The sequence below is a fragment of the Liolophura sinensis genome, chromosome 9, assembly GCF_032854445.1.
Source record: "Liolophura sinensis isolate JHLJ2023 chromosome 9, CUHK_Ljap_v2, whole genome shotgun sequence".
Lineage (NCBI taxonomy): Eukaryota > Metazoa > Mollusca > Polyplacophora > Chitonida > Chitonidae > Liolophura > Liolophura sinensis.
In genome coordinates, this window is record NC_088303.1 from 16,775,557 (window position 1) to 16,791,940 (window position 16,384).

Consider the following 16,384-nt stretch of genomic DNA (forward strand, 5'->3'; position numbering starts at 1 on the left):
TGCAGTTTGGTCCTGGAAAACTCCCGGAATTTCATTTGTATTTCTCTGTACAAACCAGTTTTTCAGAATTAAGAGATGTCCACTTGTTGCACGTTATGATGTTACAAATGTAACCTGGGATAGAGTCACACATGTGGCCATAATGGTCTGCTTTTTACATACAGTCATCCCTGTTTCTTCCCACCATAATGCTCTTGAGTGCAGTGTAAAGCACCAAGTAAATGAGTAAAAATAAATAAAAAAATTTGCAGAAGAGCTTTTTGGTAGTGGTGCCATGCAAAATGTATATTGTTTACAAAAACAGTTCAGATTATTTGGTTCTTTGAAACAGAATTATTCTTATGGAATGCAAACCCTCGGAAATCAATTGTAGCTATTGGAAGAGTTGCCGTGATGCCTACAACAGTGAACTTTTGGGATTATCGCAGTACGTTCATTAAGACTGTCATGGAGGCCACAGAACACAACACTGATACAATAGTCTGTGAAAATAGCAAGGATTCTTAGCAAAAATTTATATGAAAAATGTTGGGTGTAAAGTTTACCCTGTCTTAACGAGACAGACAAATAGAAACCGAGTTCTCTTGGGCACATCTGTTTTAAAAGAGTACTAATAACAAATAAGCTCCTTTTTCAGCCAGTGTACAATCATTAACCCAAGTGAACTGGGGCAGACTTTATGTGCAGCCATGTATTCTGATACTCCACGTCTTTAAAAACCTAAATTAACTCATGTGTATCCTCAACATTTTTGAGTCTGGAAAATGAATCAAACTTTGCCAAAGTGTCAAAAGTTTTATCATGTAATGCTCTCACATTACAAATATATTCTGCTTTCTCTCTTCACAATGAAGTAGACTTTCTTGAAATGCACTACATGTATGTAATTCTTCTTGAAAAGAAGAAACAAACAGGTTTAGTGCAGATGTGTATTGTGGTACTTGTATGACCCATAGTACATGTTATAATTGTAAATTTGATGAAAGGTGAAAACTGTTTTCTTACTGAAATTGCCATGTCATCATGTATATACGTGTAAGTCTGCTTTGATTCCAAATACGTAAAGTTTAAACCATGTCCACTCCAATTCCTAGTGCCCATAGTTGTTTTTCTACCAGTGTTTTTTTTCTGCACTGTGCTTCTTACCTACCCCCCCCCCCCCCCCACTTTTTCCCCCCTCCCTGCCCCTATTAACAGGAAAGACTAATGTGATCTTGGTTCCATCATCATGTTCTTGTTCGAGCCAGTCGGCACAGTGAATTCCGACGTGTTAGGGCCCTTCATCACGTTATATCTTGCCCAATAAATAGTCAGCACCTCTTCAGAAGATGAAGGAAATAAACTCACCAGCACACTCTCTGACCAACTTTCATCAGAAAAACGGAGGGGGAACAGGAAAGCGAAGATAATGATTTCCTTTGACAAATGGGGAAATAAATGAGAGTTTTCTGACAGGCATATAACGGAAATTATTTTCCTAATTTGTTTTGGTTACTTGCCTTTTCCGTATTGATCTTCCATTGATCTCTCCACAAATCAGGTTAGAGTTTGCAAAAGCACAAAAGATTACGATAAAACGAGTAATGAAGCGCTTGGTGTTATTGGATCTAGATAATGAAATGAACATTTCTGTCATTTGGTGGCATTTTTTTAACTCTGCTTTGCCAGAAAAATGCGACCTTAAGATGATAGATGAATGCTGACACGTCAGACTGCCTGCCTTATCTAATGATGTAAGAGTGGGTCTGTGATGAAGTATAGCTATATGCCCAGTATGTGGGGGAGATAATCAAAATCTGCTGAAATCTATCCTCTTCTTCATGAACTTCCCTCTCTTCGCTGATGCTATTTTATTGTCAAACCCAGGAGCAAATCACATGTTTTTGTATGATTTAGTAATAATTTTCTTTAAAATATTACGTGTATGAAAGAATATGGAACGAAGATTCCTTCTTTGATTGGCAAAAGAAATATGTGGCAGAAAGTGTTTTGTACAAGTATGTAGTCTGTAGGAATTAGTCCTTGGAGCAACAAAAGCATAATGCGCACATATTGATGGCCTCCATGTAACACCACATGGAAATGTGGCTGCTCAATATCCTACCTACCATCCACTTTATTAGCATTAATACTCTGAGGTGATTGTAAGCCACTTGCTACAATCTGTATTATAAAGCTAGGTATCTGTTTTGAGTGCACATTACAGGGATTTCTGTGCTGTTTTTAGGATTTCTGAAACTTTACATGGCATAGGGCAGCCATTAAAAATCATGAGGTTCTATTTAGTTTCAAGTTAAAAACATAAAAAACACTGAAAAACTAGACTTGAGCTGAATCACGGGCAGTTCTGTTTAGTGTTATGTGTTAGCAGAACCATAAGTGACAATGTGTGTTTCTATATCCACCATATAACCCGAGCCATTCTGAGCATGTGAACTGATGCATGTACAAAACCACTATCTGGCTTATTGACCAGGCAGGGCCTGTCATGGGTTAGAGCCAGCATGTTGGGATTACTACACCACTGTCATCAGTCGCACCAGGTGAGCGCTGGCCGCTGATCAGAGAAACCTGTCGGGATAAGCTTGTTGCCTCAGCTAATTAGCTGCGGATAATGACCTAGGCTGATCAAGATTTGATCAGGAAAGTTCTAGCTACCCTACAGGGCCCTGATGGTACAGCCATCATACAGCTTCCTGCTGGAATGGTGGGGGTTTCTACGGGGTGTCTGTAAATTCACATCAGAATTCCGGGTAAAACTCCTTTCATACACATGAATTTGTACCTGAATGAAGACGTGCCAATCAGAATCTAGATTTGATTGTAATGCTGGTGGGTGTAATTCTTGGATCTTCCTTACTTGCTCAGTTCTTATTATTTTCAGAGAACAGTTTTCTTTAGACTGGATTGATTTGTAAAATTAATTTCTTCATGTCTTCAAACTGTGTCTGAGGTGGGAGTTGACATTATTGTTTTGAGTGAAATTAGAAGACTTGCGAAAAATAACGTTGTTATCTATTTATTGTTATCTATTGGTTTTGTGTTTAATGTCAAAGTAGAAGAAATGTACTGATGCAGTGAAGCGATATGTTTTCTCAGAAACTTGCAGAGGGGCGTGGATGGAAAGGGTCAAAGTTGAACCATTATTTATTCTGGAAACAAATGCGTAGCTGATGTCTATCTGATGTGTTGTCATGGCTTACCTGTTAACCTTTTCCAAACCGCAGAGGAGAACTTGTTGATACTATGTACATGTTGAAAAATTCCTCTCAAGCTGTGGCCGCAATCTGCAGGTGATTAGCGTAGTATATGAGCAAGTGGGATGGGGTAGGGCAGTGTCGGGTGGTATACATTCTGTAGGTTAGGCCATATTCCATTAATCGTTATCTCTTGTACGCCACTGTTATCTAAAGACATCCATGCGGCCGACATTCCGGAGGTGTTATCTGCTCAGTACTAGTTTACAGGACTGGTTATTTTCTAATACTGCCGACGACAAATTGGCAGAGGATCATCGGCTTTCCCATTGTACACGATGATTTGTTTGTTTTGCTTCAGACGCCATATGCAGTTAATAGGAAAACAGATGTTGTGGGGGATACAGAAGTAACATAATTTGGAGGGTTGATCTTTTTTCCTTGGGGAACAATATCTTTGAGTGGATACTGTTTATTTTGTTTAACTTTTCCACTCTCAGCATCCATTTTTCTTGTCTCCGAACTTTTTACCAGTGAACCACCTCAAGTTTGTTCGGCAGCTATGTCGGTTACGGCAGTGATAATGCTGGGTGACCTTCTGAGATGGAAATATCAAATAAAAGCCATTTTCTAGCCAGGTTGTTTTCTTCCTCATTGCCACCAACTTGTGACATGTATGATACCCGCAAATGGCAGTTGTGGATGGCCAGGGTGATAACCCCAGATCTGGTAACCATAGATCTTGTCCATTTCGTCTTAACTAAGCATTAGCTTTTGTCTACTTTTCAAGGTTTTCTCTGGAATGATCAGATACACGTATGTGTCTTTGTCTTGAGCATGTAGTGTGTGTCTGATACATGCTTTATATAGATTTATCAAGACACTTTAATTGTGTTCTGGTTTAGTATTAGTTTCCACTGGTCTCTCTCAGCAGTAGACCACCCCTTGACCAGTCAGGTTGTGTAGTCAGGTCAGGCATAAGTAAATTATTCTAAAGGTTGGCATTAACTGCAATTCAATAACCAAATAAAGCTGTAACTGCTGTGTATGTTCAGTTGAAATTGAAGTAAATTTAGTAAACGTTTAGGTGACTGGTGCATGATGTGGAAATTACAATATGATACCGCCTGACTAGGGTGTTATGAGTGCATGACTAAAACAGCCATTTTGATGACCAAGAATTAGTGCCCACAGATGTCTTGGAGAAATAAGCAATTAAAACGGAAAGCTCCTGCACACTTCATATTGTGCAGGGAGAGAATCTACCAAACATTAACTGTATACTTTTCATGGAACTGAATACAGAACTTCCTCCTGCATATCAGGAAGTCAAGAACTGTCTTATAATCTTTGTTGGAATGTTAATGTGTGCTTTTTCATTTACAGGAAACGACTCCAAGAAAGGTAACGCCAAGTCTGGCCAGTCTGGGAAGGAGAAGCTGGGATATGAGGCTGTCAGTGGACAGGAGAAAGGGGAAGGCTGTGCCCATGGGGAGATTCCGTACTCAGTGGAAGTGGTGGATGGGGGCCCTGAGCGCCTGGCCCTGACCACAGAACTTCTGGGACTACCCCACCCACAGCCTGTGGATCTCGGTGACACTCCAGTCACTGCAGTGGAGTGTACAGACAATACTACTGCACTGGACAGGTTCAAAGATATTGACAAAGAGACGGCTATAGACAATGCCCTTCTCTACGATATACTAATCGAGGGCCAGAATAACTCTGGTTCTCAGCCCACTGCCCCAAGCTTAGACCAGTTCGCCACGTGATGTTGGCATATACCTTGGGGAGGTGACAGTTCCATGCATACGTGGCTCAATGTTGTCTACAGGAGGTAGTGGTGCCAACGGGTAAATCTTGGAGAGTCATGGCAGTTGTACTCAGCCAAACTTCACCACAGTCTCAGCCCTGACTACAACAACAATAATGGTGCTGACATTCTTGATTCAGGATGTTAACTCTGAAGATTCACTACACAATGGTAACTGGATGCTGTTTGATGGAAGCGGCTTCCACAAGAATCTTGCCATTTCCAGCAGATCATGCCTAATTGATCCTGCATGTACATAGTTATGTCACATGATGTCCAGATTTAACTGTGATTGGTTGGAAGAGAAACTGAGCATATGATTGGTTAACAGGTACATGTACACATACTAATCTGATTGAACAGCCAGGCTGTTTAATTTTAATTGATTGGCTGATACATCGAAAAAAATGTGAACTTTACTTAATGAGATGATGTACTTTGTGAAGTAGATAAGTGTAGATGTATCTGAGATGCTGAATTTGGTATGCAAGTGTTAAATGTCTCACAGGGTGAACTCACATGTGCTTGTGTCACCCATCACAGTGGATGCCCTCAGTTACTGTGTGAACAATATATTTGTATGAATAAATGGGAGAAAACCAAAATGGGAGATGTGCATGCAGGTCAACATTTGGAATATTCCTCATAAGTTTCTGTGGTGCATTCAACTTTATACGAGGACCCCCATGGTGATTTAACGTTTTAGCACTGCTTTTCTGTTCACTTGAATCAGGTGACTTCAACATACTAAAAGTGACTGTGCGGGAGTGTAAAAGAGAGAAAGATAATTGACCAATCAAAGTTGAGAATGGAGAACGTGCATGCTCATTCCATCCATAACTTCAGATGAAATTCATTAAAAATTACTCATTTTTCTGCTCTCAATGCACAAGAATACATGTTCACAAAATCGTGTCACATTGGCAAGATGTTAACTGAATATAATTTTCCTCGTCTATACTCTGTTACTCACGTGTATGTTAATAGCTAGGAGCTGTAAATGCCTGGTCTTAGAGATTTGTTTTTCATATGTTCCCTACGTGTAAAGATTTGAACTGTTCCATCCAACTCAAAAACATCAATATATAAATATTATGTTCACTTTAGGTATTGTTTATCAACATGTGAATATTATCCAGACACAATTGTGCTGAGAAGTGGCTATAGGTCCAGCAGAGAAGAGGTTTGAGTTGTTACTTCAGCCTGTCTGTGTCCACACGAGATGTCAGTGCTAACCAGGACCATTGTCTCTCCACAGAAATACCACAGATCTCTATGTGTTTACTGCAATCACCTGTTCTGTTCATCTCATCTATTGGTCATTGTTGGCAGTGTTCTGTTTTGTTGAATCTCTGGGTTGTGTTCTGTTAACCATATGCATTGTTTTCATTTCCTGCTGTGATTGTTTTCAGTTTTGAAATGTATTTTATGCTTTTGGAGATATTTGATTTTTATTCACAATAGTTGTACAGGTAAATGTATTTGGAGAGCATAAAGATTTTTTTCATGGAGGAAAAATAAATTGTTTTCTATGTACATTAATACATTAATTTACTAAATGCTGTTTTTGCCAAAGTCTATAGATGAAATACTTCTAAAACCTTTTTTTAAAATCACTAAGTTTTAAGCTTAGTTATTATGACAAAAGAAAATGTTAAACTATTCTGGATTTGATTGTTTCTTGATTCTGTGATATCAAATAGATTGAATAAGAGTATGACATTTTACACAACATAAATATCTTTTCTTAACAAAAAACTCAGTGGTTTAATAGCTGCTGTGATAGGAAATGAGACTAGAACTTGAGGCTTTAAACAGTCCTATTTTTAGCATATCTACTACTTGCATTTAATTCTCCTCAGATTATATTGGGCATACCCACTCTTAACTTTCACCGATACAAGTTTGGGCATATCAGATATTCCCATTTACATCCATACAATATTTGTACACCAAATAATGTTTGGATGACATCAAAATTATCAGGTAGAACAAGTTGCATTGGTAAATTTCTTTGTTACTTCAGTTTTTTTGTTTACACTGTACACATTCATTTCGTTCATGCATTTGCTGATCCATTTTGCTCCCATTATATTTTAGAAACATTCTTTTCTTCAACCACAAAGGGCTACCAGCATATTTAAAACTCGACTGTGTTGCAACTCCAGTTGCCAAACCATTGAACTGCCAATCTAAATTAAATATGGACGCACTTACTTTGTTTTATAAACTGTAGCATTTTTCTTTATTCAGCAGGATACTAGCCTGTCAGAGAAAGCAGATAACCAGATTTTATTTGCTTCTTTTTTATTTTTCATTTTGTTACTCCATTTTAGCATGCATTTTATTTCCACACCAAAACTATATTTGAACTGTGTTTTAGTGTACTAAAGGGTAATTCATGAGTGCAATTACCCAATTTGAAAGATTTAGCCATTGATCAAGTTCATGGCTTAATGTTCTCCAAAAGTAAACATAAGTTTCATGTCAAAGGAACTCCATTTTATTTGTTGTGTAGATATTCAACTTTCCGATTTCAGATATGATATTGATCTTTTGGACAGAAGGTAAACTCAAAGCTGAATGTGATCTCAGCGTGTGAAATGTTTCATCTAAATATTTGAACAAAACTTAAATGAGCAAGTTTTCTCAAGATCAAAACATGACTTGAATCTGTGTAAAAATGAAGTTCTGTGTAAATAACGGACATAAAAAACTAACTGACAGAATACCAGAAATTGTTCTGGATAAACCTGTAAAGTCAGTCGTCTTAAATTGTGTTTTACAGCTTTCCCTCCATTCATTTCCTGTGTAAAATGGAATGATCTGGAGGAGGGAGAAAACACCAGTAAATATTTTATTGCACTATTTGTACTTGTTGAATTGAAAAAAGTGAATTATTTGGATGTTCATGTTAGAATTGGTTTGTTTTTCATTTTTCAATGGCTGTGAATGAAATAATCTGTCCTGTGGACCATCTGTTTCACCAAAGTAACATCAAGAAACTGCACCATGTAAGAAAGCTATGTGGTTTCAGTTAGATCTCGAAATTCTTGTCAAGAATATTTGTCTCACAACATACATGTATGTTTTTCATTTATTTAAAAATCTCCCAATTGTTTTTTTTTTTATGTAGTATTTACTTCATTTGTATCCATGCTCCGTGCTGCTTTTGTCCATTTTATGACATTTACCCTCCCTAACAAGTCCCGTTCTTTGTGTTTTATACTTTTTGTTTATTTCACAATCAGATTACTCTGATTTTACTCATTGTAATATTTTGTGAACAGTTTTGTATTCAAGTGCCTTTGTCAGTGTTATGGCATGGTTTCTGTGCTTTTAGTTGCACCATGATTTATGGGTGATGTCATTGGTCAAAAGTGAAATGCTGAATATTCAAACCATTCTATGCTAATTGTGATTCGGGCATTTCCGGGAAAACTGTTACGTTTTCTGGTATATGAGGTGTTCTGTTTCATTTGTTTGTTTCTGCATTTCCTTTCCTTTTTGTTAATATATATAATTGTTAATATATTGTTTAGATTGAAGATATCGAGCATTTTGTGTGTTTCATGATGCTTCCAATAAATGTACAGATTTGTTTCTATGAACTGCATAGGTGTGTTGTTTTCTTTAATTACAAATTTATTGGTTTCCATTACCTGTGTGCACTGTACTGATATAACGTACCATTGTAATAGATCTATAAGTAAGATCTATAAGAATCAGTGACTCCATAGCATTGTTTTATTTCTATATTTAAGTCCTATATGCAATGTAGAAGAATATTTTCCATACACGACGGTTGTAAAATCTGAAACCCACCGCCTGTTTTAAGTTGTAGCCATGTACACTTGACAAGCGTCCTAAAATAAAGCGCAGGCAAACCCATTTCTTAATACTTTAAATATGCAAATTTTCAGTGGATTACAGATTGTACAAATCCATATGTCGAATCGCAAGGCCAATTCCCAAAACCACATATAACACAAGCCAGAAAAGAAATAAGAAAATGTATAAAGTGCGAAAATAGGACGGAAAAAGGCCTGTCCAAGTAGCGCAACGTAACTTTTGATACAGAACAGTTTCGAAACGGAAGGAATGGAATAGGGAAAAGCGAAACTGTAGGGATGCTTATTTGTTATTAATTCAGTGGAAGTGACGTTAGGAGATTCTGTGAGTTGGTGTGGGGGGGGGGGGGGGTGCATGGTTGTATCAAATAATGGACAAAAATATCCGCTTTCTTTCACTCTTTATCCACAATATCTTATCTAGGAAGAAAATCAAGCATAATTCCAGATAGGCGGAATTACTTAGAAACCGTTGTAGCGACAAACGTACGCAAATGGTATTGGATCCACCATATTTTTCCGAGTGATCTGCACATTTGTGGGTACCACCAGAAATTGGCGAGGGCATTTACATGTGCGCGCATGTCACAAGGTGGGAAGATGCTAAAAATGTCGATTGTTATAATATGGACCAATGAGCCAATATCTTAAGAGGAAAATATAAGTTTAGAATTTTCATATCGAAATATTAACAAAGGTGTTATAGTTTTTTCTCCAGGGCAACTGGACAGTCGTCATTTGGAAGGCTCTTCCGCCACAATGTGTCGTCATTCCCTTCACTATAAAACTGATAAATCAGCAAATTATACGATTCTATTAGGGCTTTTCTGAGTATGAACACATGGTGTAATGACGAATACTTTAATTGCTACGACATCTCTGTGTTTAGGTGGACAGTCTTTACCAGCATCCAGTGTTTTGTATGCTTTTCTGTATTCTATGTATTTAGATGGCCAGTATTTTCCAGCACCTGTTGCTCCGCATCATAGAAAAAATGTTGAGTATGGCGTTAATCAACAGTCAAATACATTTTGATGAAATCCAAAAACTGTTGTATCATTGTGGCATGGTGAACAGATATATCGTGACCTCAATCAGGAAGTTCCAGATCGCTTTACCATTAGTTTGCCTATGCGTGCTCTTAGATCTGTACGTGACAATGGAGGTGATAAGTGAATTTGTTGCTTCTGGGAGTTTTGCGGTGTGCCTTTCCTGGAAGTCGATACGACAGACGATCATGGCAGTGACAGTATATGGGCTGGACAAGACGTCTTAACACGGCAGGGTAAGTCGGCTTATTCTTCTTGTCCCCACGGACCGGAGCGTTGGGCAGAAAAGCTTCCTCCAGGAGACCGTCGGGCAGTCTGGCTGCCATTACCAGCCTTTATGTGAAGGGTAATGATCACGGTAAAGTCACATCACGGCTGTATGACTTCGCAGCTAACTTTAAACGCCCATTAGCGATACGCCAGATTCACCAGGACATTAGATACCGGTAGACGCGCCATTACGGTTAGGTTCCATTCTCCGTGTACACGTTCCGGTGTTTAAATCTGAACACAAGAACCCCCGAGTGTCACGACCTCCATCAGCCGATCGATTCCTCAATTCATTTACTGGAACACTTGGCTTTTCTGCTTCGATAGAGAGAGTGGCTAATGCGGACTCACGAGCTGTAAGCTCCAAATGTTACTCTTAAACGACGACCTGTAATGTAAAACTTACACAGTCTCAACGAGAAATCACGTATGACTGGCACATAAAATAAATGGACTTTCCCGGCAATGCTTAAACTAACAGGGTGATATCGGATTTGTTTTTTGTCTTTATCGAATGGTATATGTCAAAAAATAAGTTGTGTATCCAAGATGTATTCTGTGAACATAATAAATGAATCAGGCGATCGGTAAGAAACGTATGGAAGATAAATTTGAATACTGCAGGCGTTTCCTCGCATAGTAGTCAATAAAGAGTCAAGACTAAATATGCACGTTTATAGCCAAGAAATCTTGGCTGTGATGATTTTGATATTTGAACCTGTCGTCAGTTGTCAGTAAAGAAACACCAATCCATACAAAGTGTTTGTTTTGGTTTGTCTGTGTAGATTTTGGTTTGATAATACCATATTCGGCAGTCAAGAGACTGTCAGTATTAATGATGTTTAGGTTACGAGGTTATGTATAATGGAGGTTTGTCTGGGTTAACTGGCTATGCCAGAAGGGATACGGAAAGGTCATACGTAGTTTCATTTAAATACCAAAACAACGGAAACAGTATTTATAGCAGTTTAGTATTTCACAAGTTTCAAAATGACAAATTTGTTCAGGCTGTTGACTCTTGCTCAGTTCGAAAACTAACCGCTGTCAATGGATATTTTAACTCAGTTGTCCCGTAATGTCACCTGTTCGAATTCAGCTTAATTCGGTTGGTCGCCAGTTTGAAATCAGCTTAATTCGGTTGGTTGAGCTGTGAATTTAAAAGTCCTCGAGTACATAGGTGACATAGGTCAACGAAAAGACAAATTAGAAACAGAAGGAAAAAAGACAAGAACATTTAGTGCTGATTGAAAGAGATCATCTGAGTGTAAGGTGGTTGGCTTTAGAGAAGATTTTGATTGGTCCTACAAAAGACAAACGACTAGCGACTGAGTTTTGTTTCCTATTTTCCACAGCCCATGAACGATGTGTTTTTAGGTTACATTTTAATTAGTCACCAGTATATTAAATAACGTTATATTTTTTATTTATTTATTTGGTGTTAAACAAATATAAAGTCCCCAGTTATACGGCGACGGTCAGTTAGATGGAGTGCTCTAGTAAACCGTAGATCTTCTGCAAACTACTTGCGAATATCCTCATGTGAGATTTACAGATATGCTCACCTGCTTGGTGGAAGGCACGGGGTCGTGGTCCGCTTATATTCGCCAAGTCCCTACAAACAGAGAAAAGGGTTCCCGGTGGAATTCACGGTCACCACATTTTCAAGATTGTTTATCATTATAAAGTAACTTGAAAATAACCACATGAGCATATCCTGAGATTTTGTTGGTGGATGTGTGGCGAAGATTTCTCACCACAAAACTGACCAGGGAAATTAAGTAAGGCTTGCATGGTAATTTAGTTACGGTTTGTCACGCGACTTTCATATTATGAAGTTTAACGTGCGGTTACAACTTATTTATTTGACTGGTGTTTCACGCCGTACTCAAGAATATTTCACTTAAACGACGGCGGTCAGCATTATGATGGAATAAAAAGCTGGCACAGTCTTACGTTCCTGGAAGTTTATTTGCCAATGGTCGACGGTTTTACCCTCTATTCTGGTTTCCTCCCAACCTGTTTCGGTTGACCGGAATCAGCGTTTTTGCCACATTTGTGTGGTGTTTGTTGGTGCCTTGGGAGTAAATTCTTCGTTCAAGCAGCGGTGTAAATTTACCTTCAATCAAGACAAAGATTGGTGTACATAGCTTTCCCTACCACAGCGTCACGCCGACATACGCCGATTGGAGTACATGTCTTTTCCGACAGCCACGTCACGCCGACCCACTGATTGGTGTACGTGCCTCCTCCAATTAGAGCGTCACGCTGATTCACTGATTTATGTTCATGCCTCTGCAGACTAGCGCGTCACGTGGATCCATCCCCTAACGCGTCACGCTGATCCACCCTCTAAAGCGTCACGAGGATCCACTGATCGATGTATACCTTTCTCGCGCGTCACGCCGATCCACCGATTGATGTATACTTTCCCCGCGCGTCACGCCGATCCACTGATTGATGTATACCTTTCTCGCTCGTCACGCCGATCCAATGATTGATGTATACCTCTCTCGCGTGTCACGCCGATCCACTGATTGATGTGTACTTCTCTCGCGTGTCACGCCGATCCACTGATTGATGTGTACTTCTCTCGCGTGTCAAGCCGATCCACTGATTGATGTGTACTTCTCTCGCGTGTCACACCCATCCACTAATTAATGTATGCCTCTTTCGACTATAGCGCCTTACGTCTCTTTGTGTGATGAGTAAAGATTTAATTATTGGTGATAAAAACTGATAAACAGGGCAAAAGTTCTGTAGCTTGCCACCAGAACTAATCTAGTCTCTATGTCTAGTCAGTGGTCGTCACTAATGGCCAGTTCTCTTATTCCTTTGTTCTACACATAGCACGAGTCGGATTGATCTTACCCTCTCACACTCTTTCTTGGGCAAACTCTTTCACTCTTTCTTCTTATAATCTGTTGTCTCGAAGACGCGGAGTTTTAGATCTTATAAAGAAGAGAAAACCGGTGTTATTATATATATATATATATATATAGCCTGTCTGGTCTGAAGATATTGTCTGAGAGAAGATTTTTGTCACCAGAGCTTTAACAGTTCAAGGAAACGTCAAAGCCTACTAACACAGACGGGCTTCCACGGAAAAACCTGACCATATGTGTACGTGTCTATTGGTTATAAGAGACGACCTGACACGCACATGACAAGTTATAAACTATTTCCATCTTATAGGCATATAAAACAATTAACCTGATAATCATTTCAAACGTAAATGTACATACGGTATATATGCATATATGGCACAACTGAACATGCGTCATGCTAACCATTTCAAACCTTGATTAGTATAACCGATGCATGTGCGACGTAGCTTGTGACACCATGGTATCTACACCATACGCATACAGACATTTATAACGTATACATGAGATAACCTGGCAAGCATTTGGCATTTTAATCATTTTAAACTTATAACCGTGGTAATTAAATTGATAATATGACAAATACCTGCCATAGTAAAGTTCTGATGTTAGATAGCTGCAAATTTGTTTTCTTGTTTTATACATAGATTAACCTAATCATGTTCTAAGACAATGGCAAGTAGTAATGACATTTTGATTAAAAGATGAATTAAACGTTTTATTCCAAAGTACTATATACACTGAATGGGCTTACCGTTCAATAGCCATTAATCCAAGAAAGCTTTCTCAAGATTACCTTAAATCATTTCAATTGTCAAGTGCTGTATGTTGTATGAGGAAGTGCCGTCGCCAAAACAGAGTTGTCTTTTCTTTGCCAATTCATATTTTTTAGATATTCATATATATAAACTCAAATTGTACCGGCCTTTAGATACACGGAGAATACACACAGATGGCTATGTACACTACTTAATCCTGAACAACGGGGCACTTTTTATTTCGTGCGGCGCCAATAACCTAGGACGCCGACAACTAGACGAGCTTTGGTCATGGACTTTTTCTGGATATTTAAAGCTATACATCAGTTTTATTCCCGATAGCTTTCTCGTTCGCTAACAGATAGGAAAGACAAACTGATTAAATGAGATTGACCACATTCTATGGGAAGCCTACAGGCATTATATATCTAGTGGATAAACTGGCACGTTTAATTGGTTGCGCGAGCACAAAGGAATCGCTGGGCTAAAAACGATGGATGGAAATTTGTGAGAAAAAAAAATTATAAAATAAAAACATTTCAGGAAATGTTTTTCAATACAGAAGCCTACTGAGTCCGTGCATGACGAAGAAACGGTCATATAGCTTTGTTTATTTAGAGCACATGCACATCACGTTTACACACTAATCCAGCGGTTGATGTATACTCTATGTAAGGGATATCTCAGGTTCCGTTGCGGCTTCAAGGCAGTAGTTTTGTCAGGTGTATATACCTGGTGAAAGACGGTGGTATATATAGCGATCTGTGCAATCCAGGTTTCAAATCAGTATCCTGATTACTGTTGTATAAATCTAATTAAAATATACAACACAAATAAAAAAAACATAACTAAATATTTAAAGGGGCTAATGAACCAAATAAATAATGCAATTACAAAGAATAGCTCAAGATAGTGCCTTTCAGCAAATACATGTATGTGACTCTTACCTTTATGATTTATAGTGTTAACATCATTCTAATGTTGGAAAAAATTACAATGCGACCCACGTTAAAAATTTTAGGAACTTTATTATCCAATTTGAACGGTAACACGTGCAGAGACGAGGCTAATATTTTGTGAAAGGCAATTATTTGGGCAATTTTAAAATTACTGCAAAAATGCGATTTGATTTGGGCTAATCGATTTTGTTTTGTTTTGTTTTTTTGGCAAAAAATCTCCAAATCACGAATCCAAATCTCACTTGGTTCTCCTGCATGTGTCTTAACTGAACATCAGGAAGACTGTCACGTATAGGTAAGGCGAGGTGCATTGGTTTCCCTCATTTTTATTTCATAAACAAATAAACTGTTTGGATATATTGTTGAGTCAGACTTAGGCCTGATGATAATCGACTTGGATGTCCTTTCCTATTTTGGCTATATAGTTATACTAGCAGCGTAATCCATGCTGACGTTACCGTACTGAGAGTCGAGAGGACGTAAAAGGTGTTCTAATGAACGGGTCAGTGCCCTACACTACTTGTTTGTAAACCGCGAGTGTCCTTACGGTTTATGTGTTTTTCTTTTATTGTCGGAAAGTGATCGTTTGTTTAAATTACACTGGCTAGTTTAATGGATGCAAGTGCCAGGCCGTAGATTTTAATATAACGAAATAGTTGTGGAAATGATCGGATGTGATAATAGGGTCTAGAGAGACTCCAAAATCATCCACATTGTTACCTCCACTACAGGTTAGACTCGTTAACAGCACGCTTCGGAAACATGATCTTTGGGGACGGCTGAAATGAGGAAAACCAACAAAAAACAATCAACGTTTATTACGCTTTACAAAGTTCTTGTGGTTTTGTGACTATCTGGTATTAATATAGCAGCAATTTATTTGCACTTTATTTGCAAACGCATGCAACATTCCGAAATAATTGGCGATGAATAACGTCACTAAAGAGTGTTTATGTACTATAATAAGGCCTATACCGGTTTATATTTTTTGTACCTGTCCTTAGAAATATTTTAAGAACCAAGTTTCAAGTAGCATTGTTTTGTGTGTGGAAATAGTTTGAAACAATGAAAGATTGATTGGGTATATAAGATATATTATTTGTTCTTGGTTTTCAACAATCGATGGGGTTTTCTTAAAAAGGGTTTATGTAGGGTTTTCCTATAGCTACAGATGTGCATACAGCTTTCTATTATCGAATGATTCATTTATTCATTTATTTATTTATTTATTTTTTATTTATTTATTGCTTCATTTATTTATTTATTTTCAGGCTAGCTGGCGGCTGTTTAACGCCCTGCCTGTCATGCGTGGCGATGGCGTGAAAAGGTGGAGCATATCACTAGGCTGTGAGAATGTACAATATATGGTGTTCGATTCATCATAAGTCAGGTACTCCTGTGCTCTTTTATTGTCCCTTGTCCAATAAACCAATAAAATAATCGTATCTTTGGATTAATTAAGTGACCGGTACATGACCGCACGGGTCAGACGTGAGGGTTGAGATAAGCCGGTGGGTCCAGTAATGTGTTTGCCGGTGGACAGGTCTCCGCTGGCCAAGTCGACACATATGATTGATGGAGGCTGGATAGCGGTAATTACTCGCT

At 38.4% G+C, this 16,384-nt stretch overlaps 1 protein-coding gene across 4 annotated transcripts in view; it reads left to right on the plus strand.

Annotated features, from left to right (window-relative positions):
- Window positions 1-8,619, plus strand: part of LOC135474849 (uncharacterized) — a 95,432-nt gene extending 86,813 nt beyond the window's left edge. For all 4 annotated transcript variants that reach the window (XM_064754466.1, XM_064754467.1, XM_064754468.1 and 1 more), the window contains one exon: window positions 4,584-8,619. In XM_064754466.1, coding sequence (XP_064610536.1) covers window positions 4,584-4,969 — 386 coding nt within the window. In that variant the 3' untranslated portion in view covers window positions 4,970-8,619. The remainder of the gene's footprint in view (window positions 1-4,583) is intronic.
- Window positions 8,620-16,384: the final 7,765 nt, after the last annotated feature.